General features: G+C 32.2%; 2 protein-coding genes across 4 annotated transcripts; one reads left to right on the top strand and one right to left on the bottom strand.

Annotated features, from left to right (window-relative positions):
• The first annotated feature begins 1,739 nt into the window (after nucleotides 1–1,739).
• LOC148194794 (Protein kinase superfamily protein) lies at nucleotides 1,740–2,374 on the top strand. Its single transcript, XM_088097667.1, has 2 exons — nucleotides 1,740–1,883; nucleotides 2,002–2,374. Exons 1-2 carry the CDS (start codon nucleotides 1,740–1,742, stop codon nucleotides 2,350–2,352), a joined length of 495 nt encoding a protein of 164 aa, XP_087953793.1. The 3' UTR covers nucleotides 2,353–2,374.
• Nucleotides 1,840–12,817, bottom strand: LOC124821768 (cysteine-rich receptor-like protein kinase 29). Of its 3 annotated transcripts, none has more exons than XM_088097664.1 (7): nucleotides 5,691–6,565; nucleotides 4,776–4,898; nucleotides 4,140–4,291; nucleotides 3,850–4,060; nucleotides 3,493–3,730; nucleotides 3,218–3,368; nucleotides 1,840–1,982 (listed from the first exon to the last, which is right to left on the bottom strand). In XM_088097664.1, exons 1-7 carry the CDS (start codon nucleotides 6,496–6,498, stop codon nucleotides 1,959–1,961), a joined length of 1,707 nt encoding a protein of 568 aa, XP_087953790.1. In that variant the 5' UTR covers nucleotides 6,499–6,565; the 3' UTR covers nucleotides 1,840–1,958. The 3 variants fall into 3 exon arrangements, with proteins under 3 accessions (XP_087953790.1, XP_087953791.1, XP_087953789.1); XM_088097665.1 differs by lacking the exons at nucleotides 1,840–1,982; nucleotides 5,691–6,565 and adding exons at nucleotides 2,630–3,122; nucleotides 11,810–12,817; XM_088097663.1 differs by lacking the exon at nucleotides 1,840–1,982 and adding an exon at nucleotides 2,630–3,122.
• Between the last annotated feature and the right edge of the window lie 1,653 nt (nucleotides 12,818–14,470).

The raw sequence follows: 14,470 nt of genomic DNA, 5'->3' as shown, positions 1-14,470 counted from the left end.
AACAAAATATAATTTTATCAATACAATGATAAGAGAAGTCCAACCATACATATTAGTCCAACAATACTTTATATATATTTTTTATATCTTTTATATTTTTAAACCGTCTATTCTATATTTTTCACATGCTTTATGATATGATTGACTTTTTAAACCTATAAAACAATTTTGATGTTCATTTTACTTAAAACTTAATTATTAATTTAAAAACTTATGTAAGGCTTGGATCAGAATTCAGAACAGAAAAAGTGGAAGACTACAATGGCCTCTGTTTCTTTCACCCTCTTTTCCTTTCTCCGTTTTCTCTGTGTCATCGTAATCATATCACAGAGCAGAGCCCAAACACCCTGTGATAACAGCAAAGGAAACTACACAATAAACAGCACCTATCACAATAACCTCAACACCCTTTTATCCAGCTTCTCTTCCCACACACAAATCAACTATGGTTTCTACAATCTCTCATATGGCCAAGGGGAGGACCAAGTATTCGCCATTGGGCTCTGCAGAGGCGATCTTAAACCCGATGAGTGCCTTAAATCTCTCAATGATTCCAGAGTGTCTCTGGCAGCGAGTTGTCCAAACCAGAAGGAGGCCATTACGTGGACGGTAGAGTGCATGTTGCGGTACACTAACCGCTCCATATTTGGCGTTATGGAATTACAATAATAATAGTTATAAATTATTTAATTAAAATAATTTAAAAAAATGTGATTAATTTAATAACAAAAATAATTTTATTTATTTAATAATATTTAGAAACTTTAAATATTAATTATATATAATTTTTAATATTTTAAATACATTTAAATATATAATTTAAAAATTATAAATCATTTTAAATAAAAAAAATAATAAAGTGAAAGTGTATGGGGGAGCACGACTTCAGTACAAGAAGTCGTTAACCCCCTCCACAATTTTAGTTATTTAGTCTTTTTTATTAATTTAATTAGTTTATATTTAATAATTTTATTAATTTAAATAGTTTATAATGAAAAAAATTATTATTAATTAATTATAATTTTGTAAAAAAATATACTATAATAATAAAAATTAAAAACAATAAATTATAATAATTTTTTTTTTAATTTTTAATTAGATAATTATAATAGTTATAGTTATAAATTATTTAATTGAAATTCTTTTATAAAAAATTTAATTTAATTACAAAAATAATTGAAAGTATGAAATTTATTTATTTAATAATATTGAAACTTTTTATTATTAATTAGTTATAATTTTAATTATTTTAAATACATTTAAAAATATTTTTTAGAAATTATAAATGATTTTAATTAATAAAAGTTAAAAATTAAAAGAAAGTAAAGTTGTCTTGGGGGTGCACGACTTCTTTATTGAAGTTGTGAAACCCCCTACGATTTCAATTTTTTTTTATATTTTTTTATTAAAAACGGTATGGTAATCGATTACAACATGTGATAATCGATTACCATACCCAGAAGTCGTTTTTGGGGTGCACGACTTTAATACTGTGCATATGAACAGTGTGAAGTCGAGCAGGGGGGACACGACTTCTTCAATTGAAGTTGTTTTGGCTCCCCACGACTTCACTTTAAGTCAAAGTTTGCCCATTTTAGTAATAAAGAGGGCATATTTGCCTAGTTTGATGCAAAAACCGAAAATCACTGACAAATAGATGAAAAAAATTTATACTTAGATGAGTCATAATACTTATGAGGTATGACTAAAATTCTCTCTTACTGGAATACAGTGGATATATGGCACCAGAATATGCAATCCATGGACAGTTTTCAGCAAAATCAGACGTCTTCAGTTTTGGTGTACTGATTCTTGAGATTGTAAGCGGCCAGAAAAACAGTGGAATCAATAATGGGGAGAATATGGAGGATCTGCTAAGCTTCGTAAGTCTTTTTTTGGTCACTCACTTCTTCTTTGCCGCCTAAATTATGGATTAGAAGATTACATGCTCCAAAACGTTAATGTAGAAGTGAATCCGTGATCTGATAACAAATTTTGCAGGCTTGGAGAAGCTGGAAGGAGGGGAAGGCTATAAATATTGTAGATCCATCACTCAACAGCAATTCACGGAATGAAATGCTGAGATGGATCCATATTGGTTTACTCTGTGTTCAAGAAAATTTAGTTGACAGACCAACCATGGCTATCATTGTACTGATGCTTAATAGCCATTCTCTGAGTCTCCCTATTCCTGCAGAACCTGCATTTTATATGAACAGTAGAACTAGAAGCTTTCCAGAGATGCAGTCATGGGACTATAATTCAAGGGAAAGAGGATCAAGTGAACCGATACTTAAATCAGCTCAAGAATCAGAAAATGAAGCTTCAATTACTGAGCTATACCCTCGCTAGATGTTGTTCATCAGAGTGGATCTTTCATCATTCATTTTGCTTCTCTTAAACCAAAATACAATGTATTGGAAAGTGGAATAAAATGTGGGTGCAGTATCTTGTTTAAATATGTACACCACACGTACTTTCTCTAAACCGAGACTGAAACCTGTGATATGACATGAAGTGTGTGTTACTATTATTCTGCTCTCTCTCTACACTAACATTTCTGTTATATTAATGTAATTATAATTTCTATAATTAATATTTAAAATACTTATTCAATAACATTGCTCCCTCAAAACTTAACAACAATAAAAAATCATTAAAGAGCAGCTTATACAGCAAGCAACGAACATATGTGTTAAACAAATGTAGTAATTAGGAACATTGCTTTGAGATTCTTCTTAATCTCAATATATAAACCAAGGGGTGAAAATCTAGCGAGGATATGGGTCAGTAATTGAAGCCTCATTGATGGAATCTTGGTCTGATCTATTGGTGGATTCTCTTGATCTTGTCGTCCCTGAATTAATCTCCCATAACTGCATGTCTGCAAAGATTCCAGACATGGCATTCCCATAAAGTGCAGGTGCCACAGGTACTTGAAGACTGAAAGAATGACTATTCAGCATGGCTACAACGGAAGCCATGGTGGGTCTCGCAGCTGCATTGTCTTGAACACACAGTAACCCAATATGGACGCATCTCATTATTTCACTTTCTGAACCATTGTTTAATGTAGGATCTACAATATTTCTTGCTCTTCCTTCCCTCCAACTTCGCCATGCCTGCATGCATGCATCAATTTTTTCACTCACGTAAGCTTCTCAAATTTCATACTTCCAACGCTAAACAACATAAATGGAACAAAATTCCGACTTACAATATCGCGTAGATCTCCCGTTTCCTCTCCATGTTGAATGCTACTGATTTTCTGGCCACTTACAATCTCAAGAATCAATACACCAAAACTAAAAACATCTGACTTCTCTGAAAACTGTCCATGCAACGCATACTCAGGTGCCATATATCCACTGCATCAGAGTGGGGTATGAACAAACTTAGTTAAACAAAACCATTTTACAATCATCTTCGAATATATATCGCAGTTTTCAATTGCTAAACCTAAACATTATTAAGCTAAGTTTTACTACTTACTATGTCCCAACAACTCTCTGTGTATCTTCATGAGTTTGGTCCACAACAAATAACCTTGCCAAGCCAAAATCTGCTATCTTAGGGTTCATCTCTTCGTCTAAGAGAATGTTACCAGCTTTGAGATCACGATGGATAATGCGCAATCGAGAATCTTGGTGGAGGTAGAGAATACCTCGAGCAGTACCTGCAATGATTTTGAATCGCCTATCCCAATCTAATTGTGCTCTCTTGGTTTCATCTAAATTTACACAGACAAGACATACTTATGTTAAGACTATGTAATTGAGCCAAGTATCAAGCCATAACAGAAATAGCAGAGGTATGGTCCAATTAACCAGACACTGAAATTTAACCTACCAAATATGAAGTAATCAAGGCTTTTATTTGGAACAAATTCATAGACAAGTAGCTTTTCTCTTCCTTCCAGACAGAAACCAAGTAGTCTAACTAAATTTCGGTGCTGAAGTTTGGCCACTAAAAGCACCTCATTCTTGAACTCTGCATCTCCTTGTCTAGAATTAGCTGACAACCTTTTGACGGCAATCTCTTGTCCATTGGGTAGCGTACCCTGAAAATATATCAGTAAGGAACGGTAAGTTGTCTGCAAGTAGCCTATGTATGTATACCATATTTTGAAGAAGTTATACCCTGTAAACAGCTCCAAATCCACCCTCTCCGAGTTTATTAGAATCAGAAAAGTCATTTGTAGCATCTCGTATCATGTTAAATCTGATTTGCAATGGCTCAGAAGCGTCAATTCCATCACCACCACCATCATCATCTACTTCTTCTTGTTGAACTTCACATAGGGAATGGTTTTAAAATAGTAAGTTTCTGTTGCGTGATGCCAGAGCAATCATAAAATAACCTTTCTCCCAATGAACTTATAAAAAATTCAATGCAGTCTAAAAGTAACGTTGTAATTTTACAAGGAAAAACATGTTTTTGATACATATTTTTTTATAACATTTCAAAATATTGTAAAAGAATACGTGTTAATATGTCATTGCCCCAATTTTAAATGGTTACTGACTTCCCCTGCAGTTGACTGTTCCTAACAGCAATTGAGTAAAAGCATGTTTTGAATTAGTTATTTGATTTTTAATTTCCAAACTGGGCTCTTTATCTCTCACACGATTTAATTTTAGGAATCACTCTTTTAACAAACTTGATATATCTATCTGCAAATATTTCGATCAAGTTATGATGTTAGATTGAGTTGTATAGTATTTAAATCGCTGCAATAACCATTACATAGTATTTAAACCAGTGGTTCCACTTACTTTCAAACTTTTTCCGTGGCTTCCTCGCTGTTAAAAGAATGTAGATAAAAATAAGCACCGCGAAAACAATTACAACAACTGGTACTGTTACTGCTATGACGATGATAGTTGCGTTGCTCTTTCCTGCACAAATCAGAATCCTCAGAGGGACATTCCGCAGATAAATACCATATATAAAACATCAACAAATCCAATAACTAATTATTAAGGCCATCTCAACACGGTTTTTTTTATTGCATTGTATTAGACATAATTTGAAGGAAAAAGATATCTGAAAACACAGAGCAGTCTCAACTTCCATCCAACCCTTTTTTTTATGAGCAAAGAATTTATATATAACATAAATGAGATAATTTAACTAATTACACAATATTTACAATCAGTAATCTCATAAATATAGATTTAAAAACACGTAAAATAATAATAAATAAAGACACATAAGGGTATATTGTTAGTGTCTCACAAAATGAGGGATCTCGCTACCACCACGAGTATCAATATATTTTTTATCTCCCACTGGTACTAGTTGTCTGTTAGCATTTGACGGTCTATTATTTTCACTCTCTCACTATGTATTTATCGATTTTTTGGCTACCTAAGAGCATATTACTTTTTTCTGTATTATGAATATGGAAAACAAAACCAGACAATTATCGACCTTATTACCTAAAAGCTGTCTTAGTTGAGTACCATATTGGGTGATCTATATATACACGCTGTTTGACCAACTTAGTCAACATGTAGATAGATATAAGTGTAAACACACCCGAAAACCACATTTAACCAAACTACCACACTAGAGGTGGTAGAAGAAAATGTTTAAATAAATTCTGTAACACAGGTAAAAACTGTACATGCATGAGTTTAGTTCAGAAAGAGCAATAGAATTAATTAAGATAGTATAAGAAGTAGTACCCGTGGTGGAAGGAGGAGGAGCTGGTGGTACAAATGCGGGATCTCCATAGAACTTAAAGGAGGTTTCGAACCTCATATTACAACTCGGTCTAACAACCCTACCACCTATCTTGTCTTTACAGCAATCTATTGGGATACGTTCAATGGACTGAGACAAGCAATCAGCGCACTCTGACTCTTCCAAGTCCGGTGTGCACTGAACTAGACCATATATGACCTTTGAACCTGATGATATACCATCTGCAGCATACTTAACACGAGAGTCACCTGATGCAGCTATGCCGCTTAGGTTACGTAGCAAGGTGTTGACATCTTCATTGAACTCATCCAAATCCGATGCATTTTTGTCATTGTTAGCATAAAAAGCTGGTCCAATTTCCATAAGGCCGAATATATTGCGGTCTGAGTAGCGCAACATACACTGCTCATCCTCGTACCAACCAATTGCTTCCTTTCGGTTTGGACAAAGTTCAGTGAGATTGGTCCTGGAACCGTTGAGGCATGTGCGGCAGTTCTCTGGCTCAACATCTCCTCTACACACCCCAATGGCGTACACTTTATCAGTGTTTTCGCCGTTTGTGAAATTGTAGAAACCGTAATAGATTTCTTTATTGGAAACGAGAGTGGACAAAAGGGTGTTGAGGTTGGTGTGGTAGGTGCTGTTGGCCGTGTAGTCTCCTCTATCGTTATCATGATCACAGAAGTAGTGGAAGTTTTGTGTAGTGTTGGCTGCTGTAACTTGAGATATAGAATTTGTTATCAGAAGAAAAAAGAGAAAGTAAAGTAGCCTTGGCGAAAGCTGAGCCATGTTGGATTGTTGATTGTTTTGTGAGGAATAAGAAAAAAAATGGGATTTGAGGAACCTTTATCAGATAGAATAAGTTTGGTGATTAAGTCGATGAAACTTCCGTAGTTACTAGCTTCTTCACGTATCATTGACGTTTTCAATTTCAGTTTGCCTTGTATTAGTCAAATGCAACACTTTCCATGAAATTTCAACAATTGTTTAACTACAAGATCTCTAATTTTTTGAGCTAAATTAATCAGCTTTTTTTGTCGTTTATATCCTTATTAATTTTAATTACTTTACCTAAATAAATTATAATATAAAAAGTTAATTATAAAATAACAAAATATTGTAAATATTTTGTTAAAATAAAATAAAAAATATTATTTTTCTTATCTCTCCTAAACAATAGTAAACCACAATTAAAAAAAAGGGAAAACTTAATAAAACCCAAATAATTATTAAAAATTTAATTAAAAGTTCTCAAATTTATCATAAATTTAAAATTTAATTAATTTTTTTAATTTTCTCTTTTAGCCGTGTTTATAATAATTTTTTTTAACAAACTCAACTTGAACTCAAATTTCAGCTTTTAATTGACTTAAGGTGGTTTAAAAAAAAGAAGAAAATCAAGGGTTGTGTTTTAGTATATTGAGTTCCATTTAAAATCTTCTTCCAATAAGAGTCGGGTAGAGCTAAAATGCCAATCCATGTTACCCAAAAATAATGTTTGTTTAAATTGGAGTGTATATTTTTGTAGTGTTGTCAAAATGGGTTATAATCCACGAGTCAATTCGACCTATCACAGATTTGAACCAGATTGGGTTTGAGAAAAATGTAATTTTTTTATGCGGGTTAGTTTTCAATTCGGCTCGTTTAGAACTAGGCTCATCCGAGTTGAACCCGTGGTGAGTTTGGCTTACCAACTCACCTAATTTAATTTAATTATTTATTATTTTGTTTCAATATTATTAGTTAACATTTTTTTTATTATATCGTAGACGGGATAAAAAAAATGTTTCAAGTGAGAAAAATATTATAGATTTATCTATTCAAGACTCTAATATTATAAATTATGTGCAAGTGATACAAAAATTATCAATATTAAAAACTTATGCCTTTTGTGTTTATTTTTGGATTATGCTTGGAATGTATGATATTTTTTTATATTTTGAATTATCTTTGGAGTTTAACATCATTTTAGAGTGAATTTATTTAGATTTGAATTAAAAAAATTTATATATTTTTTATTTTAAAAAAACTTATAATTAAGTCCCGTTTAACCCACCAATCCGTGATGGGTTGGACCGAGTTTTAATTTTTTTAGCCCATTAATAAATAAACCGGATTGGATTGACTCAAATGACCATAGTGGGCTGAGCCAGATCAAGCCGAGTTATCTATTTTTTCACCGCTCCAATATTTTGTATTCACAAATTAAAAATGTCATTGTTTGGAATTTACATCAGATATGCTCAAGTCTTCGTGGTTAATTATGGGAGAATACCAGATCTGGCCCATTTTGTAAGTGTTATATTAATATATATTACTTTTATAATGGTAGCATAGTATTTTGTGAATGCACTTCCACTGTATATTGGAAAACTTATGTTTATGTAGATAATAGTATTGCACGAGTTTAAGGATATGTTTTTCTACAAAAGAAATTATCTAAGATTAGGTTTTTAATTTGAAAAAAAAAAAATTTTATAACTTTTTATAATATGTACATGATAGTTTGTGAATGACCTATTTTAAATATTTTTTTTAAAATAAATTCAAACAGCTCAATAAAATAATAACATTCTCGTTATCAAGAAATTGTTATGGAAAGTTGTTAAAGTAACAAATTCCTTCGGTTTGTGTTTCTTCTTTCAATTTTTTAACCTTTCCAAATAATATAAAATGAAAACTAAGTGTGTGTTAGTGTTTCGGTAGATATTTTTGGGACCGAGAGACTAACCTGCTGACGTGTCTGGGCCGCTCGCTCGCTTCCAAACTCCTGCTATTGGCCGATCGGTGTTGGCACAAACCGATCGGTCTCCTTCTTGACGAGGGAGGATGTACCTGCAAAAGGTACTCCGACGCCCAAGTTAGGCGTGTGATTTGAAGAGCCTCGGCTCTTGGTTGAATATTTAGTGAATGATTATCACTATTGAGTATTTGAGAGTAACGTAGAGTAAATAATGCGTAAGTGGAACGTACCTGGCTTTTGGCCCTGGCTTTGTATTTATAATTTACCTCATGGATACTGAGCTGATATAAGCCCAACAGAATAAGATATAAACAGATTACCTGAATATCCGATTGGTTGTTTGTAACCACTCGGTTAATATTTTATACTATACAAATAACATTCTCGTTATCAAGAAATTGTTATGGAAAGTTGTTAAAGTAACAAATTCCTTCGGTTTGTGTTTCTTCTTTCAATTTTTTAACCTTTCCAAATAATATAAAATGAAAACTAAGTGTGTGTTAGTGTTAAAAGTAAGTAAAGTACATCTAAACTTAATTTGTATCATAATCATGTGTTTTATGGCTCGAGTAAGTTGTAAAAACGAACTTTTACACCACTTTATATTATCAACAGCATTACTATACCCCTCAAACACTAATTTTATTTTACACTTTTACTTTTGGAAAAATTAAACTTTTTTTCCCTGCTTTGTATTTAAATTTAACGAAAGATATGAGTGTCAATTTCTTAAATAAAATGGTTTCATAAAAGGCGAGTTTGACGTGTTTAAATAAAATGTTTTTATGAGAAAACATACAAGTAAAACATTATACAAAACTCATAAAAATCTAATTAAAAGGAATTTATTGAAATTTCTATAATTTTAAATATCAAATTGTTCTTTTTTATTTTTTTTATAATCTCAATTTAATATGATCAGATTTTATTGTCTTTTAAAACATATTTATTAGAATACTATAAATAATTAGTAATTAAAAATTATGATCTAATACTACAATACCTTTTTATTTAAAACACATATTATATTAGTATAATCAAAAGTCAAATATTATTTAAAATTAAAATATATTTTTTAAAAGTATTGTTAACTTAACTAAATGTTATCAAAATTTATTTACATTTAAATAAAATATGTATTTTCTTTTACTTATAATATGAATGAAAGTAGCAACTTATTGTTTTAACATAGGAAAATGTTTGTTAACAACTTTTTTTTATAACTTTTTACCAACAACCTATGTGGTAGCTTGTGATTGGTCTATTTCAAATATACGGACCAATGAAATAGTGACACATAATCTGTTGTCAAAAAGTTGTTACAAAATGTTGTTAAAATATCATGTAGAATAATGATAAGGGAGGAGTCCACTAAAAAATATGCAAAAAAGCATGTCCACTAAGATAGCACGTGAATAAAGGAAGATATATGTCATTATGTCTTTCATGGTGGACAAAATATCCCAAATGAATTCATCTTACTTAAAAACATTTTTATTTTAATTTAAATTAATTAGTACATTGTATGGTTGTTTAGTCAACCACAGTTTGAACGGTCAACCATAGTCTGAGTAGTTAATGAATCTGGTTACTGATTAGTCATCAGACAAGTTGATTGATCATGTAATAGTCTGGATCGTTCATTATCTTACAACTCGAAACTCAAACTAGTGAACCTAACCAAACACTAAACAGGTTGATTGATCATAATTTGGATGAATGTCCTACAGCCTGGAGTGCTAACTAGTGAGTCTGACCAAACATCAAACAAGTTGACTAATCATACACAAACTCAGATTGATGTCTCACAGTTCGGAACTCAAGTCATTGAGACTAATTAACCACCAAATAAGATGATTAGGCATGTATAAGCTCGAATAACCAATCACCAATCCAAAGAGTAGAACAAGTCCGGTCAGCCACAAAAATACTGACCTAACAATTGATTTTGGAAACTAGCATCTGAAATTAGTTTAGTGTAGTGACACTTTTATAAACAAAAATATGTACCAATAATGGATCCATCAATAAATATATTGATAATCATGAATTGTTATTACTGAAAGATATTTCTATCGAATAAATTTTGTTGCTAAAATGTATATCAAAAGTTTTTACTTTGTTCATAGGGATGATATAAAATTCTTCAATAATTTCATAGATATACATATTAATTTAAGCTACATTAAATAGAAAACTAAGTATTTATTTTTAAAATACAAATTTATACATGTTAATCATGAACATTTTATTAAAATTTTCATCGGTCTTTGTTGTTTAATATGATTAGGTAAAAATTCAAGGAAATGTTAATCCCAGATAATGTATTATTGTAAAAGAAAAAGTCATTCCAAAGAAAAAAAGTTGTTGAAATCATATAACAAATGCACTTTCGATCTTCTTTTAATGAATTAAATAAAAAAATTTCAAAGGTCCCATTTGTACTCATCCTTGTATGTGTTTAACCTAAGCATTAGAGAGAGAGAGAGAGTACTGGACAAAAGTATTAAATGAAGCAAATAAAGACCGTCTAGTATCAATTATCTTTTGTTAAGTTAATTAAAATGTTTTGAGCTACTTCCAATTAAGTAACTGACTTGTAACACGTTATAGGCTTATATATAACACTTGTCTATACTTGTGAGCTTAATTGTTAATATACCATAACATTACTCATATCTATTTTTATTTCGTAAATTCTTTATTCTTCATATCAGATTTATAGAGATTTTTTACTTTTCCTTTATTATTCTGAATGTACTATATTTGTTACCAAACAAACTTTTAAACTCACTTTATATTTATTATATTTTACCTTTTAATTTCTTTTTTTTTTCTTTTACAGATACAAATATATTTTTTCTAATAATTGTATTATTCCTTAAAATGAAGTTTACAAAATTAAAAACAATAAAAGTTTACACACACAAAGGGGAAAGTTGTCTCCAAAGTTACAAATGAAGTTGCTGCAGCATATTTACGACCAGATTCTTCTGATGATGCAGCCATGTATCTAAGTAGAAATACTTTCAAAACATTCCTCTCTCTCAAACAAAAACAGAAAAGGACACAACAAAACAACACAACAGTATGGACCAGACTATATCTGCAGAAGTACTTCCTGACGCATCGCGCTTATCTGCATAATAAACCAGAATAATCCAGTGACGTGAAATATACATCTAAGGGATATTACATAATTAAAAAACGAACTATACATTTACACTATAATCGGTTAATTAAATTTTATAACAATAAAAGCTAACAGTGATTTGTTATGAAATAATAATTATTTTACGCTATTAATCATCATTAAACTTTTAGTAGAAGTGGAAATAAGCATAATTTGACAAGTACCTTCTGCGGAAGTGTTAGTAGTGGCCATAGAAGGTGGCGAAAAAGATGGTGATGGTGAGGGTGTGGGTGGTGGTGGTGGTGTATATGTTTGAGCCCCATAGAAGAGAGAGGAAGTTTCATATCTCAGATTGCAACTGGGTCTAACAATTCTAGTTCCTATTTTACTATGGCAACAATTTGGGACTTCATTGATGGATTGAAGCAAGCAGTTATCGCAGTCTGGTCCAGACAAATCAGGCGTGCACTGCACAAGCCCGTAAATGAATTTGTTATCTGGTGCAGTTGCATTTGCTGTAGCATATTTGGTACGAGAGTCTCCTGATGCAGCTTTGCTCCTCAACCCATCAAGCAAGTCCTTTACCACTTTATTGAACTCCTCCGCTTGCGTTGCATTAATTGAACTCCACGCAAAATACGCAGGTCCAGTTTCCATAAGACCCAATATTTTGCGGTCTGAGTAGCGCAACATGCACTTCTCGTCCTCGTACCAACCAATTGCTTCCTTTCGATTTGGACAAAGCTGACTGAGATTGCCTCTGGAATGTTCAAGGCAGTTGCGGCATTCATATGGCTTAACGTCTCCTCTACACAGACCAATGGCGTAGACTTGGTCAGTGTTTTCGCCCTTTGTGAGATTGTAGAAACCGTATTCGATTTCTGTGTTGGAAGTTAGAGTGGTCAAAAGAGTGTTGAGGTTGGTCCCATAGGTGCTGTTGGCTGTGTAGTTTCCTCTATCGTTTGTATGATCGCAGAAGTAGTGGAAGTTTTGTGTATTGTTATCGGCACTGACTCCAGACATAAAAATTGTTACTAGGAGGAGACAGACACAGGAAAAATACCTTAATGTTAGCACAGCCATATTGATTGTCCTCTAGGATTCAGAAGTAATCAACAATAGGATGTTACTACCAATTTAGAGTCTTGTGAGATATGAATCAGCTTTTATTGGCATAGGATGTCAAGTGATTAATTGGCTGAGTCAAAATTCTGTGGTTGCTATAACACTATTTGGGTACCCAGTGTGAAATTTAGTTTTTCTTTTTTCCAAAAGCAAGACTCTTTCAATTTAGTGCGTAGAACCTTGATGTGAAGGGGCCAATATTGGTCTTAACAGGTTTCCAATAGCAAATTCTTAAGCATTGTTGACTGACCCGAAGAGGACTTAATAATTCCACCTTTCTATTTTTGTTATTTCTTCAATTAAAATGTAAGTTGGATGATTTTATATACTTTACCGTTTGTACAGTTTTTTATTTTTTATTATGAAAAAGACACAAGATAGAGGAACTTTCAGTAAAGAATGAACACAGGAACGATATTGAAGGTATAGAAATGAGCGAGTTTCTATTTAATTTCTCAATTATCATTCCATGTTAATTAAAAGAGTGACATCCATTGATGGAATGCATAAAATAAAATAAAATAGCGTAATTTATAATGTATCTTCTTTGTTGGGTGTTGAGTAAGAAGACCGTCATGGTGTTTCGTGGAAATGTCATGGAAGGTCACAAGCAAAATTAAAATCTTGTCAATCGAAGAAGTTTAAATAAATAAAAGATCTTGCGTGATTGGTTACTGCTGTAGAAAAATTCATGAAGATCGATGAAAACGACGAGTTTCAGTTTCCGTGTCTCAATTTTATATATTTTTTATTTGCTAAGAATTTTGACCATAACATCTTATTGGTTATTAAACAGATGCGCAGTTTGGATAACTCATTTCAAATTTATATGTTTTTCTCTGATATGCTTTTGTTTTAATTCTTTAGGCATATTTTATTTAACTTTTTTCATGAAAAGTTATTTATTAGAAAAACTGAGTAGTTATGTTGACTGAGACTGAGGGAGACTCAAGTCAACCACTTCTACTTTTTGTTGTCCCTTTTCAAATAAAACGCGGTTTTGATGTTTCTTGTATCTTTCATTCAAATATTATCTATTTTAGGGCGTTGCTCCCTCCACCCCCACATGCTTCTCCCTCCACCTCCCCAATTTTATATAATTCCAATTATGTCCTAATCCAATTTTATATAATTCCAATTATGTCCTAAAGTTAAATTTTTTTACTTTTTTTATTTTAATATTTTAAATTTACTTTTTCCTATTTTAATTAATTATGTCATTCTGGCGACTACTCTGATGTGCATAATTGATAAAGTCGATAGCCTTGGGTGATTTGACAACAATGGCAGCAAGCTCGTCCTTTGGTTCATAGTCAGTGACCTGAGCATCTCCCTGCTTTAGCTTTACAGAAAACAAAACAAACTCCTTATTGGAATTGGAGTCCACGCAATTCTGTCTTGGTGAAGCGTAATGCTGTGAACCAGAAACCTTCATCTGGGCAACAGCATGGTGAATATAATCAGGACCTTTAGTTTTGCTAGCTTGATTCATCCAACTTCCGCTCTTCTTTTTACCCTCTCTGAAGGTAAAAAAGGTATAAAACTAAAAACGGATGTCGACATCCGTTTCGCCTTAAACGGATGTCGACATCCGTTTCGCCTTAAACGGATGTCGACATCCGTTTCGCCTTAAACGGATGTTGACATCCGTTGAAGGATGTCATCCGTCCAGAGGCAGTGTTCCTTTTACGTTTCGTTTTTATTTTACTACGTTTTGCAGCTCATGCAAGGATTATAGGCTTGGATATTAAAAGGATTAT

This window comes from Vigna umbellata, chromosome 8 (genome assembly GCF_029865625.1).
Source record: "Vigna umbellata cultivar VRB3 chromosome 8, Vumbellata_1.0, whole genome shotgun sequence".
Taxonomy (NCBI): Eukaryota; Viridiplantae; Streptophyta; class Magnoliopsida; order Fabales; family Fabaceae; genus Vigna; species Vigna umbellata.
The sequence above is the reverse complement of the archived record's forward strand: the minus strand, read 5'-3'. Positions and strand labels throughout refer to the sequence as shown.

Excerpts from the sequence above, each read along its gene's own strand:
- LOC124821768 (XM_088097665.1), bottom strand. The coding sequence starts at position 12,668 with ATGGCTGTGCTAACATTAAGGTATTTTTCCTGTGTCTGTCTCCTCCTA. Across the intron at positions 4,292-4,775 it reads GCCACGGAAAAAGTTTGAAA|TTCAACAAGAAGAAGTAGAT; the intron begins GTAAGTGGAACC and ends CCCTATGTGAAG. Across the intron at positions 3,123-3,217 it reads CGGGAGATCTACGCGATATT|GCATGGCGAAGTTGGAGGGA; the intron begins GTAAGTCGGAAT and ends GCATGCATGCAG.
- LOC148194794 (XM_088097667.1), top strand. The coding sequence starts at position 1,740 with ATGGCACCAGAATATGCAATCCATGGACAGTTTTCAGCAAAATCAGAC. Across the intron at positions 1,884-2,001 it reads TGGAGGATCTGCTAAGCTTC|GCTTGGAGAAGCTGGAAGGA; the intron begins GTAAGTCTTTTT and ends CAAATTTTGCAG.